Source organism: Rhamphochromis longiceps, linkage group LG4 (genome assembly GCF_057381845.1).
Source record: "Rhamphochromis longiceps isolate RC_006_pf linkage group LG4, R_longiceps_female_GT1.1, whole genome shotgun sequence".
Lineage (NCBI taxonomy): Eukaryota > Metazoa > Chordata > Actinopteri > Cichliformes > Cichlidae > Rhamphochromis > Rhamphochromis longiceps.
Window position 1 is genome coordinate 29618778 of NC_140560.1, and position 22049 is coordinate 29640826.

Below are 22049 nucleotides of genomic sequence, written 5' to 3' on the forward strand. Positions count from 1 at the left end.
TCTGCTGAAGTACAAACCAAGCTTCAGAATGGGGAAGAACGGTGACTTAACAGACTGTTGCATGGTCTGATAATCTTATAGATTAACATACAAGATTTTCTCACACGACCATCTCTAACGTTTAGAGAGAATAGTTTGAAACTGAGAAAATATCCAGTGAACAGCAGTTCACCAAATTCCTTCTTGATGCCAGAGATCAGAGAAGAAAAGTCAGACTACTTGAAGCTGATAGGAGGCAACAGTAACTTATTACAACTAAGGTTGAGAGTGCAACTGAGTTATGCACTCTCTGAACACTCAACATATGTAACCTTGAAGCAGAAGATTACAGCAGCAGAGGATCACACCAGGTAGGAAACTGAGCCTACAATTTGCACAAGCTCACCAAACTTGAACAATAAAAGACTGGAAAATATTGCTGGTCTGATGAGTCTTTTATTTCTTCTGTGACATTTGGATGGCAGGGTCAGAAATTGGAGTAAACAACAAAGTATGGATCCATCCAGCCTTGTATCAACAGTTCAGGCTGGTGGTGGTGTAATGATTTGGGTGATACTTCTTTGTGTACTTTGGGCTCCTTAACATCAGTTGAGAACTGCTTAACCTGAGTATTGTTGCTGGTCGTGACTATGCCTGCATCACGACAGTGCACCCATCTTCCAGTAGGATATCACGCCATACCTCAAGCTCAAAGTCTCTTGGCCGTCCCTTGTACAAGACTAAAGACTAGGAAGGACAGAGCCTTTCGGTCTGTGCCACTAAGGCTATGGAAAAGCTGACCACTCCAGCTCCATTTAGCTGACTCTGCAGAGTCTCCTGCTACTTTGTTATGTTATGTTTTAATGTGTGTGTGTGGGTGGGTTTGTTTTATTTGTTTGTTTGTTTTTTTTGGGGGGGGATGTTTTAAGTCACAAAACACTGTTCAAGAATTATGTCTGTGAAAAGCACTATAAAAGTAAAGTTTTACATACTTACAAAGTTCAAGTCATTGCAAATGGATTTCTTGAAAATGACAAGTTTGATGGACTAACAGTCACCAGATCCTGATCCAATAGAGCACCTTTAGAATATGGTGGAATAGAGGTTTGAAATTATGGATGTGGAGCCAACCAATCCACAGCGACTGTGTGATGTCATCACGTCAATATGGCCTAAAGTGTTCGAGGAATGTTTCCAGCACCTTGCTGAGTCTATACTGTGATGAATGAAGTTAGTTTTGAAGGAAGGAGTCCAACTCTGTACAAGCAAAGCGTACCTAATAGAGTGGCTGGTGAGAGCATACATCTAAATTGATGCTGTTTAGAAATTATGTTTTATGTTCACTTTGGTCTGTTTATGTTTTTGTTTTGTTTTTTTGGTAATTCTCTTTAAGCATCAAGTGCTCTCCGATGTCACTACATTTAATGTAAACATACAGCACAAACAAAACAGGATATGAGCTTGACTATTTTAAACAGCTAAGTTTCTCAGAAAATGTCAAGGCGATACTTTCATTTTCAGCCCCCACATGCTGCTGTTTTCAGAGACAGAGCTCTAAAATTACAGTACGCTGTTGGTGAACTTCGTGCAGCATTTAGCAGCTAAAATGGCGGGAATCCTTTGCAGTCACTGATGCAAAAATGACTCCAAATAACTGAAAATGTTTAAAATGTTTCACGCTCTTTAAAATGTGCTGATAAATCAGCTGGTTTAAGAGCTTTTTGGACCCTGAGGGGACATTTGTGAGAGCTCAAACTCCAGAAATTCATTTTAAAATGTGCTCCTCAAACTTCAAGTCTTCAAATCGACTGAAGTCAGCATTGAAGAGGAAGTGTCCTACTCAAAGAAATCTTTGGCAGGCAAAGTAAAACTCATGCAAACATGGATTCACCTCTGTTTGCACCATTTTGTTATGAGCTGTTGCATCTGTGGATGCCAAAAAGAAAGTCTTCATAGCAGTGACTGGATACTGACCTGATGCTAACTGTCTCCTGCATGTACCACATGTAGTATAGATAAAGCTATAGAATTTAAATTTACCAAGCCAATTATCAAAACTGGTAATAGTTCCATGAACCTTTGAGCAAGGCATATTACATGGTAGATACTATTGGAAACACTTCGAAAAAGCATAAACGGCACAAATAGAGTGGAAATCATCCAGAACAAAGGTTTTTTTAACAAGGCTGTAAACATGTTTATTTCTGCTGCTGAGTTGTTGTAATTTGACATTTTAATTACTTTTGAGACAAACAAGATAAAAGATAAATCTTTGCACTTTAGATATTTTGGTAATGTCATTTTTATGGGTAATGTGTTATAACAGTCTGATTCACTCACTGACTAACTCTGTCTCCTAAAAATCATCAATTCAGTTCAATTCAACAGTATTTACATACAAATGAGCTGGACTGAACTGAATTAAAGGGGGGAAACCCCCAACAATACCTTACGAGGAAGCACTTGGTGACAGTGGTGAGGAAAAACTCCCTTTGAAAAGGAAACCTCCAGCAAAACCAGGTCCAGGGAGGGGCATCTGCCTCTGGATTGGGGGGTAACGCTGGCCTCATTTTCTTCTTTTTCTTGCAGATTCTCCTGGAGTGTCTCATTTTGGGTCTGAGAATGATCTGGTTTGGAAATGTTGGACTCAAAGGCTGCCGCAGTACAATCTTCTCTTCTTCTGTTTGCTGGAGTTTGTTTTTGATGTTTGTGTTGTCCTGGTTTTACTTCTCTGCAATTTCCAGGTAGAAAATTTTTTTCCAGTTCTTGTTTTAAGTTTTGTGCCTTCAAATAATTTTTTTCACTAAGGGTCTCAATAGTGCAGAGTTTGACTCTGAGCTCTGTGATCTCACAGCGGACTTTCTCTTCCTGTTCTCTGCGTTTTGCAATTTTCTCTTCAAGATTTTTGAAGAGCTGATCGCAGAGTCGATTTCATCCTGCTGTTTCTTACATCGGCTCTCCAACTCAGCTTCTCTTCTGCATTTTCTCTACTCCACTTTAGCTGCAGGCAAATCCAGTCATTCTGGGATTTGTTCTTGGTACCTTTGTGGTTTCCAGCTACCAATTTGTAGTGATTTGTTTGCTGCCCGTGCAGATAAACCTTCAGTTGGAATCTCAGCACAGGAATCTCATCTCTTATATTACATGGAGGTCTGTCATCATTGGGTAGAAAGTGAGCATTGGGCCAATGTTTGTGTTTCGTTGCATACTTTTCACGTGCCTCATCTTTATTCTAAAAGCTCACTGTAAGTCTGAAAGGGAAGGTTTACTAGATAGTAGTGAGGCATCCTATGAAGTACAGTTGGGAGATAGTAGCACTGATAAAAAGACAAGAGGTCAAGCTGAAGATCCCAGAATCAACAAGAAGATGATGGTAATTCACATCTTTCTGGTTTGCATTATAAATTTTAATTTCCAGAGTTATTTCAGTTACTGTAGAGAAAACATATGAGCAGGTTTGCCTCCTCCGAGGAATTTACAAAAATTATATTAAAAGGAATTGGCAGGAAAAATTTGTATTACCATTTAAAAAAAAGGCTGAGAGGGGTTTCCAGTTGCCTCATAAGTTACGGTGTAGATTTCCCTCAAAGCATAATTCAAGCATAAAAGCATCTGTTTCTTCAGCTAAAACGGGGGCGGCATGTCCAGCTAATGTGTAAAAATTACATGTGCCAACATTTTGAATGAAATGTAGAGGAGAAAATTTGAAGGTTTTGGGGTCATTGTTGCCTTCCTTTTGCAGAAGAGTCTGATTTTTTTTTTTTTTTGTCTCAGGTTTATTTCTGTCGCTATGCAGTAACATACGACAGTGTGGTTGTAGTTCAATGTGAGCTGAGGAGAATAGGCAGCCTTGTGTTTGTGACATCTCTGGGCAGACAGCAGGCGAGAGGTCAGTGTCAGCACCGGGCCACTAGTCTGGTTTTGTCAACTTCCTTCATACCGCCAACCAGCTGCTGTTACCCCGTTTGATACTGCAACTGATCATTCAAGAACAGACAAACAGACTTTTGTATTTTAAAAATACCCCTTTTTTATCTTAAAACTAGCTACTTTATTTTAATTCTTTAACTATGTGTCACATTTGTCTATCAAAAATGTCTCTTCTTAGTTTAGCCTACTGAAAAACAGTTGTAATATTCAGATTCACTTTTTCCCCGAATGATAAATGCCAAGATTACATCATCTCCCGGGCTCCTGCTGTTTTTTGTGCGGGCTGAGCAGTAAACAAACAAAGCACGATGGAGGCAGGGAGGTTTTCACAGCCCGTCTAACACAGAGACGCAATTGAAATTTCACACAGCCTCACTGTCGAGGAAATTGAATTACACTGCTTGTTGCTGGACTGGAGGAATGCATTACTAATGCTTTGAGGTGACGAGCTGAATGGAGAAGGGGAAGGAGGAGGGAGCAGTTGGGGAGGGTGAGACTGCACCCTCTGACCCCGCCCCCCCAAAACCCTCAGACAGACACTTCCTGAGTCTGCTTGGGCTCTCTTCCAGATGGTCGGACCATGGCTTTCCTTCTTCTCTGCCTTCTCAGTGCCAAGCAGCTGCATGACTGACGGCCAGGAGACACACAAGAGTTGAACCTCACAAGGCAATTAAGACCTCCATTTAAAAGTGCACCAGTGTAATCAGCCTAAACCTCAGGGCTGATATTGCCCCTCTGAAATCTTTCTGGCGCATCCTAATTCAGCTCTTATATCAAACAGCAGGCATTGAAAAAAAAAATAAGAGGATAAGCAATTTTAGCAAAAAAAACCCCAAAAAAACCCAAACAGAACTTTATTTGAATTTATTTTTTCTTGACTTTCTGGAAGCATCAAGTTTCCATTTGGCAAGTGAAGTTGATGATAGTTACACACAAAATACCTCTATCAGGGTCAAGTTGGGCTCCGTCTGTCGGCTTTAAATGTTGACCGCCATTCACTCTCTTACATACACCATAAAAAAGAAGGTCCACCCTCTTTCAATTCAAAGGTTTTATGCATTAAGATATAAACTTTTAGAAATGCAATGTTACAAAGTTTCTTAAGTTCATTGAGGCTTGCAGGCATTAATTTTTGCACAGATTTCTTAAGACCCTGCTAGCATTGTGGTACATTGAGGTCTGGCCATTGCTACACTCTGTTATACATTTGCTGTTGTGCTTGGGATCATTGTCCTGTTGCATGAGCCCGTTTGAGCCAAGCTTACCTTGAATACGTTGGTATACCAAAAAGTTCACGATCGACTCAGGTGCCCCGCTCCCGTGGCTGCAATCATCACTGCTACATCTTATTGTCTGACAGTATGATTTGTTTGTGCTGTGTTTGGTGTTCTGTAAATGTGGTGCTGTGCATTATGGACAAACATCTCCACTTTGTTCTCGTTTCTCCAAACGCCGTGATTCCAGAAGTCTCGTTGTTTAATTAGAAGCTACAAGTCAAGTTTCAAGTCAAGGTTTTGAACTCAGAACAGCTGCTTTTATTCAAAGTAATGCAATAAGAGCAGTGAGAGTGAAGCAAGAATAAAAAAATATGTGTGCTGACTAACTAAATGAGGAGCAACTGCTTACTAAGTTCAGTAAAATAAAGGCCTCCTCACGTTTGTCACAGCAATACAGTCATGTCACTTTTGTGGGTTGTTTTCTGTGATTGACTCAAGGAATGAATCTCAAGGAAGCTGACTTTTTGTGATGAAAGACACTCATCGGAGTAGAAAGTTGAAAAATGTTGTTGGTATATTTGAATATTTGAAAAATACACACAACGGGGTTAATGATCATCATTGTTGATATGCAGGCTAATTAAAATAAAATAGTAGAATCTTTTCAGAAGGTTTGAGAGATGATTAATGAAAGACTAAAGTTCCACACACTTTTCTATTGACTGTGATTTTAGTGAAATCACTTTTATTTTACAATTAGATGGCGTCAATTATGCTGCCTTTGTGGTCACAAACCTAAAAGATGATGACCCACTGGTGTTATTTTAAAATGTGTTGTACATCCTAAGATTATCATAGCTTTTGTATTTAAACTACAGCTGTTAGTGGCATAAAATGGAAAAGTTCCATGTAATTATGAATGGTTCTCACGCTTTGCCATTTCTCATCTTGTCATCACAGTATAGTTGAGGCAAACTCTACACGTGAGCACCGCCGTGTCCTGTCACTGCTTTGTTGCTCAGCGGGAGTGGAGGAAACCGGGCGTCTGGCTTGTCCCTTTTGTGGCAAAGCTCCGAGGGAGGCTGCTGCGTCCTGAGAGTCAGCACTCACATCATTCACACCTCACCTCCTCCTTTGTGCACATCACCCCAAGCAGTCAGTGGGAGCACGTAGCCGAAGAAAGATTTATGGAGCAGGCCATTTATCCATGTCCTTGCTTTTTCCCCCCCTTTTTTCTGAGCCCTGCTCACTGAGATGCTTCACGACTTTCTCAAAGTTTCCTTCCTGTTCTTCTGTGTGAAGAATTTGTCATGATCCAGTGGTTCACCACCAACTCCAAAGAAAAAGCCCACATAAGACATTTAACCACATGATCTCATCTAGCAGCCAGGACATTAAAGTTTTCTTATTACCAAGGTTACGAGAAACATTCAAAAACACCGTCTAAATGAGGAGAGAGTCACAGTTTTTGCATTCAGACACATCTAAAAGGTCTTTTAGTGGCTTTGGTCAAATATTATGAGCATAATGTAAAACCTTTGGTTGCTTGGTGAGAGTGTTCCACCAGCTGTCCTCCACATAAAAGTCTGGTGCATATCAAACCAAAAATATCCTTAACAGTTGGTTACCAGAGTGTTGCATTGTTATGTGGAGATGAGTTATCAGTGCCTGAGGTCATACACCAGCGTTTGCACCCTCATTTGCATTTATGCAAAACCTCTTTAACCTTTCATGCAAATGACCTTCAAACAATAAATTTACATAGCAGTACCAAATAATTAAAAACCCAGCTCGCCCGTGATAGACTCGAGACCTGTCCAGGGCTTACTCTGCCTTTCGCCCTCTGACAGCTGGGATAGGCTCCAGCCTCCCTGCGGCCCTGAACTGGACAAATGGTTGAGACAATGAATGTGTAGATGGATGGATTAAATCACCATGCAGAAATGTAATGTTAGCCATGTTATTTTAATGCTGAGTTACTGAAATCAGTCTTTTAAGCCATGTATATACACGTTGGGTCACTGTGTGAAATGTAAATTTAAAGACAATGAGTGGTACTAAAAAAGAAACAGGAGGAGGAACATTTTAGAGTAAACTGACAACAGGTCATAACATAACATGGAAATCATTGCATAGGTTTAGGAACACTTCCAGAAAGCTTACCGTGCCATCAACAAATGCATGTTTAAGCTAAAGAACAAGCTATGTGTGAACATGGTACAGAAACGCTGCAGTCTTCTCTGGGCCAAAGCTCATTTAAAACAGAATGAGACAAGGTGGGAAACTTTTCTGCGGTCAGACGAATGAAAGTTTCAGATTCATTTTGGAAAACATGGACACCGCATCCTCCGGGCTAAAAAGGAGCGAGACCACCATGCTTGTTAACGGGACTCGGTTCAAAAGCCTGCAATTCTGATTGGATGGGGTGTGTTAGTGCCTGTGGAATTGAAAGCTTGGACATCTGGAAAGTCAGTGCTAAAAGGTATATACATATTTAATGTTCCTGATGTTTATGAACTGTTGCTTAAAAAAAGAAAAAGAGAGAGAGGATGCTAAACAGTGGTAAATCAAATTCAAACAAGCTTGTGTTTTTCTTGATATGATAATAAAATATGGTATACGCAAATCCTCACATTCTGTTTTTGTTTCCATTTTTCTAAAAATTCCAACATTTTGGGAATTTGAGTAGTATGTAAATCCAGTATCTTTTTAGATGTCATCATCTTATCCATGTTTGTAAAGCTGATAACTCCTGATCAGCTGTGCAGCCGAATGAGAAAATGAGCATGGCACTTACAAACCATCTATGCTCTGTTGAACATTTCCAAAACATCATTACACTGATGCAGTTTTCTTGTTTGGGGGAGCTGTCATATTCTCGTTGCTATGTGTTACCCGAGGCATATACAAAGTGATGGGTTTTAACCTCGTCATTTTGTATTTTTAATCTTATTAAAGTCAGTCTTTCTAACACTTTTAGTACTTTAAAAATCATCATGTTGAAAAATGTGACCTTTTTCTCCCACGAGCAGCACAGTAACACGGAGAATATACTCATTTTAATTGTTCATTATGACTGTTTTACTTGTCTGTCTAACTTTTATAAACTATTTACATGTCTCATGCAGTATAATCTAACTGTATTGATTACTGCATGTCAAACACTTTAGCTGCTTCAATAAAGGATCAGAAACTAAATCCTGCGCAAACAACCAGGGGGCCACAAGCCAGTGTACTCCTAGTGCTGGTCCCAAGCCCAGAATAATGGGGAGGAGGGTTGTATCAGATCTTAGCCAAATCAAATATGAAGAAATGAGCGTTCCATACTGGATCGGTTGATGCCTGAGCTAACAACAACCAGCACTGGTGTTGGTGCTGATCAGCAGGCTCCCATTGGAAACGGTTCTATTGTTGGACGGAGTTTGGACTGTGACTTGTATAGGAGAGAGCTGGCTGATATGATGAAGACCGGGAATGTAGATGTATAAATTATACGTACAGAAGACCAGGTGGAAGAGAACGAAAGGCTAGAAGCATCCAAACGGTTCGACCATGATGGAAGTAGGGGTGTGGACAGGATTAGGAAAGAGGATGTCAGAGGGACACTTCAGGTTGAGTGGATTAGACATGGAGGAGGGAGAGTGGACACAGTAGACAAAGGATGCTGAAGATTTAGCTGCTGAGTAAGAGCACCACAGAGGAGGTTTATGGATGTAGAGAAGAAGCACATGCAGAGAGTTGGTGTGACTGAAGAGAATAAAACAGAGGCACTATGGTGACCTCTAAAGGAAACAAATTAAAGAAGAAGATGGCAGAGTACAGTAGAGTATAAAGCCCAGATACTGATGACAAAATTCCAACTAAAATAAAGAAATATAATTACAATTTTGTAAAAATGTCAATGCTTAAATTAAACAAGATTTCTGTTGGAAATCAATCAGGACGATTATGTGACTTTTTTAAACATGAGAGCTGAGATAAGATTTCTCTACAAGCTGGTTTTCCTCAACATTCCTCAAGCCCTCCACTCGAGTGCTGCTTAGTAAGTTCAAGTCGTTCCATTGCCAGGATATGTGATACCTGGATTATGGTAAACTCCCAATTTAGGATGGCCTATAGAGCACATGCAGAGCAGGATTAAGTTCTGTGCCAGTTGTTGTGAGATCTCTCCGCGGGCCCTGTCCCGCCGCTCCTAATCCTGCAGACAATGCAGGCTGTTAATTGGAGACTGACTGATATAGCAGAGGAGAGTCACGAAGACAATGTGCGAGTGGCCTGCGTCGCTGTAATCCTCTACACTCTGAGGAATGTCCCTCTGTGGCAAGCATCCATACCTCACCAGATCTACTCCCAGCACCCCTTTTCCATACACACACACAAGGGGTTTTCCATTCTACTGACAGTTACAGTGTTGTTAATGAGTGAAACACGAGGAGGGGAGCACCTTTGCAGAGTTGTGAAATTTCACATTTTCCTCTCAAAACGCTGATAGGAGGTGTAAAAAAACACACGGGGGTGTTTGTGTTTTAAACAGACTGTTAACAGGCTAATTCAAGTGTTTCCGTCATTCCAGACCTGTGACACTTTTAGATCTGAAATATACTGACATCTCTTCATCAAAAACCGAATCTAAATACTAATGTGTATTAAACAAACCTTAATTAAATAAACTATCAATGCTGTCGCACAATGACAAAGAGTAGAAAGATCCCCAGGCTTTAGCTAACTTTACATTTCTTTTATTCCTATTTTAGATATTTTGTGTCTCTTAAGTCATTTTGAATTTTGTTATATTTCTCTTTGCGGCTTCTTTTTAAGTCTTTCTGGTTGTTTTGCATCAGCTTGTCTCGATTCTTGCTTTGTCGCTGTTGTTATTGTCTCTGTGGTTGTTTTGAAAGTCTTCATGGTCACAGTTTCGATCATTGTGTGGTTCCAATGTGTGTCGTTGCGGTTGGGGTTTTGCCTCTTTGTGTTGATCTGTGTGTTTTGTGTGACTTTTTGTGGGTTGTCAGTAATTTAATGTCTGTTTATTTTTTCTCCTGTGATGATTTTGCATTACTTTAATTGTTTAGGCTCTTTGCGGTTGAGTGTTTGACATTTAGCATTTCACTTCATACTGAGGTTCTGACCCTGGCTCCATACCTGGTAGGGTAGGGTAAACACTGTGGATGGCCATCTAAATACCAGGTGGACTAGTTCTTTATCATTTTGAACTGAGTGAAAAGCTTTCCCAGTAGTCATAAAACACTTAAAACTGCTCTCAGTCTGTTGGGTCATTACATGGGTGACAGACAAGACTCTCCGTGTTTTTATATTCAGTTTCTCCCCCTCGGTGAAAACATGTGGGTGGGCAGAGAAGCTGCATTTCTCCTAAACCATGACTCAAACTGAGACAAACACAAGTCATGTTGGCTTTTTTATGTTTTGTCAACAGAACGCAACAGACATTTTGGATACTGGATTCTTTATTAGTGAACAAACCCAGAGAAACAGCCCCCGGGTAACATTTCACCACGGTTCACCGACGGGCAGGTGCTCCGCCTGAGGTGCCTGTTTGCGGTGACAGGTGAAATCGTTCACCTGTCACCGCATCATACATATGCAAAACACTTGAAATCATTCCACCTCTTTCAACCAGTCATTCTAAACTTTCCATCAACATTTCCTACGAGCCTTTCAGTGACATGCAAAGTACCTGATTCAGTTTTTACTGGACTAATTACTCAGGTAGTAAGCACACTCTTTTCATGTTTTGCAAAAACAAAAGTATTTATAGCTGTTAAATATTGCAGTTTCTTTTTTCTTTTTTTTTTCTTTTTTTTCTTTTTTTTGTGTCCCGTTTGGATCTTTAGCCATCAGAATTGTTGTCTTAAGGCCAAGAAAGATGCCAAGCGGATTTATTTTACCAAGTGGATCATCATGGCCTTGCCATATTGGTCCATTTGATTGACCTTTATTATAATTATGAATTTATTTTATTTTCAGTTGCTACAAACGGGACAGACATGACTGGGGGATAGGACAGGGAGAAAGAATGAAAGAAAGAGTTTCTAAGAGTCTGATTGCTGCTACATTTTGTGTCCAACACGCGCTCTTCTTTAACAAAGCTCTGTTCAATCAGTCTCCCTGTGTGAGGGTGAAGACTTGGCCTAAGCTCTGGGTGGAAATTGAAATGCTAATAGCATACACTTAAAGCCTCAGCCTGGCTGTGTTATCCTGCATTTGCTAGCTGGTAACGGATATAATTAGAATAGCAAGGAAGGCAAATATTGGAAAACCACCAAAAGAAAAATATCGTTAGCTTGATAGCATAATTGCCTAAGTCATTTTTGGCCAATGACATAGGCAGACGGACAGGATGATGCAGCAGTGGTAGGGGAGTAAAGTTAGGCAAAAATCTCAATTTGACCAAAAAATGACTTAGGCACTTATGCTATGAAGCTAACGATATGTAACAGTGATAATTGTTTCAGAGTTGCTCAGAGATCTGAATTACACGTAACCTCCAGGAATTGGTGTTTTCCAATCCTCTCTTGGCAAATTTGTAAAAGCATCCAAACTTCTTTTTTTACTGACTTGTACTTTTAATGATTTACAACTGGGAAAACTCTGTAAAACTGCAACCGACTCTGAGTTTTCCTCCAAGGTTAAAAAGATTAAAGACAGATTAGACCGAGATTCTAATGATTTGTTGTTTATATAAAAACCTTTCCCTCTTGCAGTAAAAGATCAAACTGCTGCTGATCCAATTACTGTTTGCACATTCACAGTTTAATAATACAAGAGTTTTGCACTTAAGCCACATTGTCTTTTTCCCATGGGTGCAGTGCCAGGGAACAGATCTTTCTCTTCCTCTTAGCAAGACGAAGAAGCAGAATAAATGTCCACGAATCAAAGTGCCTCTATTGCTCACTTTAGTTATATGTGTGAAACCCGTGTGCAGATTAATTGGAAATGTTTTGTGAGTTAAAACAGAAGAGAAGCGGGGAAATTTAGGTTGCAGAGGGCTCTTGCTGTGTTTGAACATGAGCTTTAGACACATGAAAGACTCAAGCTTTTCCCACTATACATCCATGGAAGACAAAGCTGTGATTATGGTTTGTGGTGAGGATGTTTGCTGTGAGTGATTTGTCTCCCATGCAAGGCTTTGGTGATGGATCTTCAGTTCAGTGTCTCCCAGAGTTCAGCCGGGATGTGCTTCGTTTCAAGTAAACTATTTATTTTAGGATAAAAAAAAGAAAAAAGAAAAGTTGTTTTAATTAATATTTCATTCTTCACAGTGCAGAAAATAAAGTGTGGCAGATTTCTGCCTTCTTTAAAAAGTTCCCGTGTTAGTAGTAATTTGGGGGGCTTTTTGTTCCTTTGACATGTTAAATCCCTTGTGGGAAGACACTGAATTGCCGTCCGTCATAACAAGTGGTGGAAAATAAAAACTAGATAAAAATAGCAACACTTCAGTGTAAAAAGAGTCCATTACAGACAAAGCTGATATTGTTGATACATAAAAACATTATTAAATATAGGGCGGAAAGTGTGACCCACCAGTAATTTTTTATTTTGAGCCCAGCATGAAAAAGTCCACTCCTGTACATTTAATCTATCACATCTTGTTATAGCAGCACACAAAAACATATCATTTCCCTTAAATGACAACTCTTCTGGTCTACCTGTCAATCTAACAGTGAATCTAACAGCCACCTCCACTGATAAATAAACATTTAAACTGACACAACAATCAAGAATTTGTTGTGTGTGCGGTTTTAAATTTCTTTGGACTCTTTTTTTTAATATTAACCAGGGTGGCTGTAGCACAGAAGGTGGAGTGGCTTGTTAAAAGGTCAGCGGTTTAATATCTGACACTTCTAGTCTGCATATCAAAGTATCCTTGGGCAAAACACTGAACCCTAAGTTGCCCATGATGAATCCATCAGAGTGTGTGAATGAGGTTTGTGTGAGTGTTCAAATGGAATAGAAAATCATTCTATGAGTGCTTTAATTACGTGGTTTCTGTTTGGTCTTGTTGTTCTCTTAGATTTGATGATGGTTAGGCTCTGATTCCTGTTTTGATGTTCATTATCATTCCTGTGATAACTGGAATGACTGCGCATTGGTTATTCTTGGATTTATAGAGTTTAGTGTTAGTTTTGTTTTATTTTAGCTGTTATTTGTGTTTCGTTTAGTGCGCGGGACGCTCCTGTGTCTAGTTTGCACATTCTCCTCATGCCTGTGTAGATTCTCACTTGGTACTCTGGCGTCTTCCCACAGTCTAAGAACATGTGGTTTTAGGTTAGTTGGGGGATCTAAATTGTTTGTAGATGCCAATGGTTGTCTTTATGTATGGCAGCCAGTCTAAGAAGTACCCTTCCTCTTACCCTATAACAGCACGGATAAGTGCAGGGAGGGCTGAGAACACCCGGGCCTCCGGCTGCTTCTTTCATCATAGTAATATCTGTTGAATATTGGATTATGAAAAGCCATCTCTGAATGTAGAGGGGATGTGTATCATGAGCACAACCACTACAATTCATGCTGAAAGGGTCATTTTCTTTCATTGTAAAGTCATGTGTACTACAGCTATCAAATCCACACAGAGGAATTAAAAATAAGCCTCAGCTATAAAGTAAAACTGAAATACTCATATAGACCAGTCTTTAGCATAGTCACAGGTCTTTAACCTGCCAGGCTGTTTGTACAAAGTCTGATATCTAAATGCAGCAACGTGAAAATCATCATCATCCTGTGTCTTGCAGATTCTACTAAGGCCGCTTCCACACCTAAATCAAACTATTTCCTGTACTGATATGTCATCTGAAACAGGCTGTCTTTTGTGGTCTGTTACTCCCGAGAAAGGACAAGTGTGGAAAAAAAACCTTGAATCTCCCAGTGTCGTCCAGAGTTCACGAGTGACAGTTTTGTTACAAGATTTAATGTGTGATTTAAGTTCAAGTGTCCATAAAGGACCAAGTACTACAAATAGGATTAATGTGAGCATTAAGTGTAACATCTTAAGCTTGCAAGACAGTCAAATAAAAACATTACCAAAAAATGGAAAGTTTCTCAGTGGTTATACATTTTTATTCAGAGTTTTAGGTCCCACTGTGGGTCCCATGGTAGTTAATACCAGGATCAGCTCATAATCCCTGAGGAGCCAGTTATTGGGAATGAACTGGTCAAACCCTCCAGATACTGGAGAATAAAACACCACAGTCATTTAGCACAGTTTAAAGCAGTCCCACAAAAAAAAAAAAAAAAAAAAATACAGGTCATTAAGTGTATGTAAACCACAAAGGGGGAAATTACATTCTAAGCATAGACAATCCCTACTAATTTAAACAAAGGCACAGTACACAATACTGTAATCAAGATGTATAGCGTAACCCAATATGGGTGAGAAATGACACAGAGGGAACACAGACACCTCCATGAGGAAACGCTGATGTCGCTTTCACCTCGCAGGCCTCAACAGTAACCAGCTGATGTTATGTGTAAATAAGGAACATTCATATTGACAACAACACAGAGGCTCAACAGTCTTTTGTGCAAACTATTATAGACTGCGGCTCAGTTTACCCATCTGGTTCTCCTTTTCTGTGCTACTGATTCAAACTGCTCTTGCTTTTCTTCTTCGAATGGGAATCATCCAAACTAAAAAGACAGTAATTCTTCTCTGTTGTACCTTTCAGAGGTGAGGAGCAAACATCAGCCCATTTGAAACACAGCTGTGCAATATTAAAAAAAAAAGAAAAAAAAAAGACTTGTCAAAGCAAAGCAAAGGTGACTATAACCCCAAAGCAAAATCTCTACCACTCATTACTTTTCCTTGATTGTAACTAATGCAAGGAGTGTTATTAAATACATCAAAAGGAGCAAATGTTGAGATTTTGAGGGGTTATTTTTGTTTTTTTTTGTTAGTTTGGGACAAATCTGAAGTATATCATTAGAGGACGTAAACTAGGTAAGTTCGTGAAATAAAAACAAAACTATGAGGAAGGGAAAAGTGCTTTGTCCTGATACACATCAGATTGGATCGCCAAAGGATGCATTTGAAAATCTGCCAACTGCCAGCTCAGGTTATGGGGAATATAACACTGTTAACTTAAAAGCACAACAACATCTTCATATTAGAGCAAATGTCCGGAGTCATCTGATACAAAAGAAATACCCAAAAAAGCCAATTAAATGAGAAAAAAGCCCAAAGCCTACAAACATAGACTTGAAGGGCTCTGCATTTTAAAAAGCAAAAAAAAAAGTGTTAATGTAAAGCTGGCAAAAGGCTCAAATATAAGACAATACATTCTATGAGAATAGCAGATACATTTACAAGCAACATGTACATCACAAAGCTCAACTGATTGCCTGCAAAGCTTAACGATGAAAGCTACTTCCTGCAGAGCTGAAGTCCTCCGACCGTACCCCATAATACGGGATGAGGCTCTGGCTCCAGAGAGGAAGGAAGAGTCCCGAGGCGGGCCGCACAGCAGCCCAGTAAAACTATTAAAAACCATGCACCACTGCAGCAAGAATACAGCAGCCACATGGTCTAATACCAAACACTGGTCTCCACGAGCCTTTCAGATACCGAGGCAAGACGGAGACGAGGATGAGAAAGGAGCGGTCGCCCTAATAGGGAACCTGGGGAGGACACCACGGGGTGTCTGGGTACAGGAGACAGTGCACAGACTTGAACCTGGAAGACAAGAAAAAGACTTAGGTCTATGTTGAAAATGTGCTTAAATTAATACGTCTTATAATTAAGTAAAACAGCCCCTCACCTTGATGGATCCTCCTCTACTGGAAACGCTCCTTTCAAATTGATGATATTGCTCTTGTTTTCAAACATCCCATAACTTAGAGTGATCTGAAAAAAAAGAGCAAAAACGTGAACACCACATTCACTCGGATTTGCCCTTTTCTCGAGGATGCAGAATGTCCTATAAGCCTCTCACCTGCTTGTGAATCTCAGATCTGGACACCTGTTGCAGGTTTTCCAGGTGGGAGTGGAACAGGTTGCTGCGGGTCAGGGGGACCCCCAGAACCGACTCGATGATGTAGCCGATGGTGCAGTCGTCCGGAAGACGGATCTTCTCGGCTGTGTTCATGAAGTGACCGCCACTAAAAAATAAGAAGTCACCTGGTCAGTGCCAGTGTACTCTGCTCTACTGTACGAATCCTTTCTACTGACAGGAAGTCACTTTGAAATTGTAACATGCCTCTGAAACACCTAAAGCCTTGCACCTACTTTCTTATAATGGCAGTTCTAGAGTCTCTGGGTGTTGCAAGCTGGTTACAGATCCAAGTAAAGACACGCCCAAGGTTGGCATTGTGATGTGGGTGGGGATTTGGGGCACTACTTCTTGCCTTTATTTTTATTGGGCTTTAGCTTAGAAATTTACTATTCCAAATGTAGTAATCCATTGGATCGACTATTGAGGACGTTTGGGGGTTTTTGTAGTTTATGTGTTCACTACAAGGCAAATGCAATCTTAGTGCAGCATAATTACAAATATCTTACCTGGCCCATGGGCTCATCTTCAGCGCCAGACCCCGACTCACACAGAAACCTGCTCCTCCTGTTGCAAACCAGAAATTCACTGGTTTCTATAAAAGGAGAACGAAAAGGTTATTAATGCTACCATCTGGCGAGTCACCATTAAAATATATACTGCGATATCAACAACAATCTTCAGCATACCATCTTATTGTCGCCCAGCCTCTCTGTGGCCTCTATTGGCCGGTCCAGACTGGGTTTGCCGAGGTACATGTCCTGGGTGTGGGGGTACTGGGACAGGTGCTTCACCAGGGCCCGAACATTCACGTAATTGTCATCATCTACGTGACAGAACCACCTGCAAAACAGAATAGTTATTAGATCAAAGCCATTCTCGGCTAATGCACAAGTGAGCGTTTTCTAAAGCGATGCTTACTTTTTCCCCGACTCGATGAACTTGTCATATTCCACCGCCATCTTGCAAGACAGAGCTTGTCGGCTGTGTGCCGCAGAGCAGTTGGTGTTAATTGCATGACTCCCTGTGGCGGTCATGAAAGAGACAGAGTTATGGCTTAAAACATAAGGCATGGCATCATCAAAGAAGCATCTGTGTATTTCAAAGTCATCTTTCACAGAGGCAAAAAGCTCAGAGCAAAATTTTTATGGCATTTAAAATGGGATTCGGTTTCTCATTGATGGTGCCTTTCTCAAACAAAATGATCTTTGTTGGCAACTTGAAAGCTCCCTCATAAAACTTACCAATTTTCTTCTTCAGCTCATCATCTTCTCCATCTGTGAAGATGTACGTCTGTAAACAAACAAGGGAAGTCACAGATAAGGAGACATGGCCTTCAGAACCACAAAAGTATAGCTACTCTGGCTGATCATGTGAAGTGGCCACACGGTCTTATTCAACAGTGTGTTCAAAGTCTCTCTCCGTCACATCCAGCTGGTGTGATTAGCATCAATCAGCATTGCTTTTATGCAGTGGAAAACGCATTGAGTTAAACAGCCTCCTGCTCTAATAAAGGCCTTTTGTCCTGCATTTTACTCTCACCATGGCAACTATGCAGCCGCCCCGAAGCATCCCAGACAAACAACAAAGGAGGAGGCAGACTGTCCGCCTCCCACACACACACCCCGTTCATGTATCACATCCCGTGGCTGAGCCTCGTCGCTCTGCTGGACCTGCTGCCGAGCTTCAAAATGATTAATGCTGATAAAAACAGCAGCATGGAAAAAAATGTCTGTCTCTTTGTCTTCGCATCTGTGTGACTGACAGATTCAAAAACGTTAGAAGAATTAAAACCACCAGACTGCAGGCACTTGTTAAATGTAGCAATTAGTCATAAAAGGAGTAAAGAACAAAGGGCACCTTACAGGAACACACTTAAAAGAAGCGGGAAGAGATTAGACTTCTCTTTATGACAACTCACACAGAGCAGGTGCGAGCTGCTGAATAGCGGTGATGAAAAGGCGGCCGGCCCCAGGCTTTGTAACCGCCAGTAGTCTGTTTACTCTTCACCTCAGGTGAGGCAGCACCTGCCGAACACCACGCTATCCTATCTACGCCACGTGTCTCTACATGCCAGGTCATGCTCCCTTAACCCTCACTAACAGATAGAGCTCTAATGCCTGCACGTTCACCACCATCGCCCTGCTGCTGAGCAACTGCAATCTGTGATGTGCATCTATAAGCAGGCCGCTGACTTTACTTGAATTAAATGAAACATCGGTTGCTCCAGTTTAGTTTTTGTTTTTCCCCCCAACACAAAGCGAGGCTGCTCAAGCAGTTTGTGGAACAAATTCTGAGCAGATGTTGCTCAACGCTAAAGCCATGAGCCTGTATTTGTTTAGGGAACAGTGGTGGTTTCGCTGGTGAAGGGATCAGAGGCTGGCGCTGTTTGCTTTAAAGCTCGTTCAATAGACAGCCTAATCACTGAGGCAGCTGCCAGAGCTGCCTGGCTACTGACAGAAAGAGGAGGAGGGTGGATGGAGGAGCGGTGGTGGGATTCTCACTGCTGATTAGTAAATCAAAAACCGTGTGTGGCCAATCACCTCCTTTTCACCCCGTCATCTCCCCCCCACACACAGCCAGAGCCTCTTGAATAGAACAATGCTGTGAGTTTTCATGCTGGGTAAAGTCTCCACTGGGTAAACGCTTGCCAGCATTTGCATACAGCTGCAGGAGTTAACTAAAGAGAAATCTCCCAGTGAAGTTTTTTCCTTAGTCATTGTTCCTTCACTGAAAACTTAAAAGAGCTACTTTCATGGAATACTAATTCAAACAAAAAGAATGCACGAGAGAGAAAAGAGATGGTCCTGTGTGGAGCAGAGATAAGAGGCGAGAGGGCAAGAGGTGAGGAGAAGAGCGGTGCTGCGCTCCTGATCACAGGAAGGTCTGGCACGGCCCTGTCTGAGCTGAACGTGGTGCCTGGCTGGCTGCCTCCAGCTCCACAGGAAGGAAGGGCACTGGGCTCCCTTCTTTTCCATCATCCACCTCCACCCCGATTCCTTCCCCTTTTTGTCCCAGCTTTTCAAAGCATTTCAGCACTTTTTGTGCAGACTAATAATTTGGCAGACATCACACAGGATTAGAATTGTTTCATCAGGGATGCAGTAAAAGATAAGTTGATGGCATAAAACACATGCATTTGTTGATTTCCAAATCAGAAGTTGCAGATTAACAGCAGGATTTCCTCCTTAATGACATCCACCCACTTTCTGACCGCTTGTATTTTATTTCTTTACACTGAAGCCATTTGAATAACTGAACTGCAGCTCCAAGTGGGGTTTTTTTTTTCCTAAATGCTAAAAGATCTCATTGTTGGACGGCTGGCTAATTATCAGACTCTTAAGAGAGGAATGCATGGCACACCACCGTGAAGATGTCAGTGCCAGCTGTCCAGACACTTGAAATAATTTTGCACACTGGAGGAAAAAAAAAACGCTCATATGTGCCAGATTTCCAAATGAACTCTGGAAAGAGAGAAAGTAAAGAGGATGGTTAGGAATTAAACTTTAAACGTAAAGTCCCAGCTACTGAATGTTTTTTTTCCAAAAGCATTTATTAACAATGTGCATAAAGACCCAAACAAGCTGGATTTACAAAAGTGTTATTTATGCTATGTATGCGCTCAAGAAGGCCACAAGCACTATTGTGTCAACAAACCTATCACAGAGATAATCTACCTTCCCTGTTCTCACAGAAACACCACCAGATCACATACTGAGCAGATGTGAGAAGCAAGCAAGTGTAAAAGCCTGCAGAAACATACTTGCTTATACAGAAATAATACTTTTTGTCCCTTGTGTCTGATACTCCAACATTGATGCAAACTCCACAGATGTCCATCAGCTGAGCGTGAGAATCAAATCTGATCACAGAGGATGACCATATGTACATGGTGGGAACTCATGAACATCATATGGCTGGCATTAAGGCCTTCCATTGTGCTGTCTCCCCTGACCACCTGGCACCCCTTCTCCAGGAACTCCTTCATGCATTGTGGTGCTCAGTCTGTCCTTTTTGTCCATGCAGCCACCTACCAGCTGCCTGCCTCTCAGCCCTGCTGATAATTCTGTTTTAAATGGGTTAACTAACATCATCCACTGCAGTAATTGCAAACAATTAGCAGAAGCTGTTCGCATGTAAGCAGCTGTTGCAGATCATGGTTTGATCTACTCCATCTAATCATTACTCCTTTTCACACAGTGATTGTGACAGTCTATTATTATTTGAAACCCTGGCATCAAACAGATCCCCTTCAACTTTATTGCTTCTTGGAATAAAAAGAAAGCCTTTATGTGACTGTAGCCGAAACAAATTACAACGACTTCTGCAAAAGCGCATGTGAGGTGTAGGATAAAATCACTTTGACTAGCTACCGTTTCCTCAGCCTTGTCTTTGTGCACCCTCTAAAGGAGCTTGGTTTTCAAGGACATTTTCATACTCAGCGTGCTCATTCCCAGCATAAGCAAGCCTATAGATGCACCCTTTTGTCCCAGGCATCCCCTAAACGAAGCCCCCACGTTCCCATCCCTCCACTAAGCTTGACCCAGACTCAGCTCCCACGTTCCCATGGAGAGAGGGGAGACAAGGGGCTGGGAAAGCTTTTCTTCCCCCTTCAGAAAGAAGCTTTGTTAGCCCTGGAAGGGGGACAGCGTTGGAGTCGGTGGCTGTGAAGCATCCATCGCACCGGGGACATTCACAGGGACACCTCAAAAGAGGGGGGATAATAGAGAGAGGGGAGAGAGGGGGGTTGAGAAAAGGGGAGAAGAGGGAGTTCTGAAACTGCTCCCTCCGTTCTCAGGGACATCACTCAGGGGAAAATAAAAAGTGACAGAGCAGAGGGAATTCAGCATGGTGAACAGTGTGGCCGTTTCAGTATGTCATCTAGTGACAAGGGGAACAATAAAGCACCGTGAACAGCGATGAAACATCATCATCACCTGCATGCGTACACTGGATTATTGTTACAACTATGCAGTGCGGGCTTAATAACAATGACATAATCTACAAAGTAAATCACTGAAATCTTTAATTTTCGGATTGTGCACGCGCAGTGTTTTGATAACGAGCTGAATGTTCCATGCTACATTTTTCCCATTTACCTGTTGCACGTTTCTGGAGATCCATGTCTCCAGAAGCAGACTCAGCCGGGACTGGTGGAACTTCTTGGTGGTCTTCACTGCGATGAAGATGTCATCCGCGCTGATGTTCTCAGCTGGAGGGGGGTCCGCGAACGAGCGTGCGGGCTTCTCCACCTCCCTCCGTCCCCGGGTCAGTTTGGTGAAGTAAGCCGAGAATCCTTTCTTATCCCGTGCGCTCTCGGGCGGTGCGCTCTCCCCTTCCCCCGGCGTGGCATCTTGGAGCAGAGAGCGCGTACCGATGTCCCGTTCGCTCGTCACCTCGCTCACCTGCACCCGGTGATGCTGCACAGCAACCAGGAGCAGCAGCAGCAGGCAGAGACATGCTGTGCAGGCTACTGAGATTGCGGTCTTCTTTCCATTATTTTTCAACATGATTAAACCTAAATACGACTAAAACCTATAAAGCGCCTAAACGAACTCCCAATGCAAAGTCCATATGGTATTTTTTTTCCTCAATGAAACTCAAAAGGACAAACACCAATTCAGTAGCGCCGCATAGCTGTATAACACAGGAGAGAACGTTCACGAGGAACATATATAAGCTTCGACACTTGGCCACGCCTCGTGGGAGGTCCGTGAAGCCAGCGTTCAGCCTGTGATGCAGCAACGGGGCGTGCGTGCGTGAGTGCAGCTTGTCCTTTCACAGATCATGAAAGTGAACGTTTGACCCAAGTAAAACAAAAATTGCAGCTGGTCACGAAGAAAGGTGTGTTTCAGAGACTGCGCCTGGAGAAAAAGTGCATCATCCCCACAATGCTGTGACTCATCAGCTAATAAAAGGA

General features: G+C 41.7%; 1 protein-coding gene across 1 annotated transcript; it reads right to left on the reverse strand.

The window, feature by feature from the left end:
* Window positions 1-14174: 14174 nt before the first annotated feature.
* lfng (LFNG O-fucosylpeptide 3-beta-N-acetylglucosaminyltransferase) lies at window positions 14175-21781 on the reverse strand. The gene is made up of 8 exons (XM_085404394.1): window positions 21229-21781; window positions 17374-17422; window positions 17051-17153; window positions 16819-16972; window positions 16639-16724; window positions 16073-16238; window positions 15899-15984; window positions 14175-15813 (listed from the first exon to the last, which is right to left on the reverse strand). The coding sequence occupies exons 1-8, from the start codon at window positions 21637-21639 to the stop codon at window positions 15747-15749; spliced, it is 1122 nt and encodes a 373-aa protein (XP_085260520.1). The 5' UTR covers window positions 21640-21781; the 3' UTR covers window positions 14175-15746.
* Window positions 21782-22049: the final 268 nt, after the last annotated feature.

Bases quoted from the DNA above. Each gene is read 5' to 3' on its own strand.
- lfng (XM_085404394.1), bottom strand. From the start codon at position 21,639: ATGTTGAAAAATAATGGAAAGAAGACCGCAATCTCAGTAGCCTGCACA. The intron at 17,154-17,373 runs GTAAGTTTTATG...TGACCGCCACAG, and splicing joins TGAGCTGAAGAAGAAAATTG to GGAGTCATGCAATTAACACC. The intron at 15,985-16,072 runs GTGAGAGGCTTA...CTTTTTTTTCAG, and splicing joins GATCTGAGATTCACAAGCAG to ATCACTCTAAGTTATGGGAT.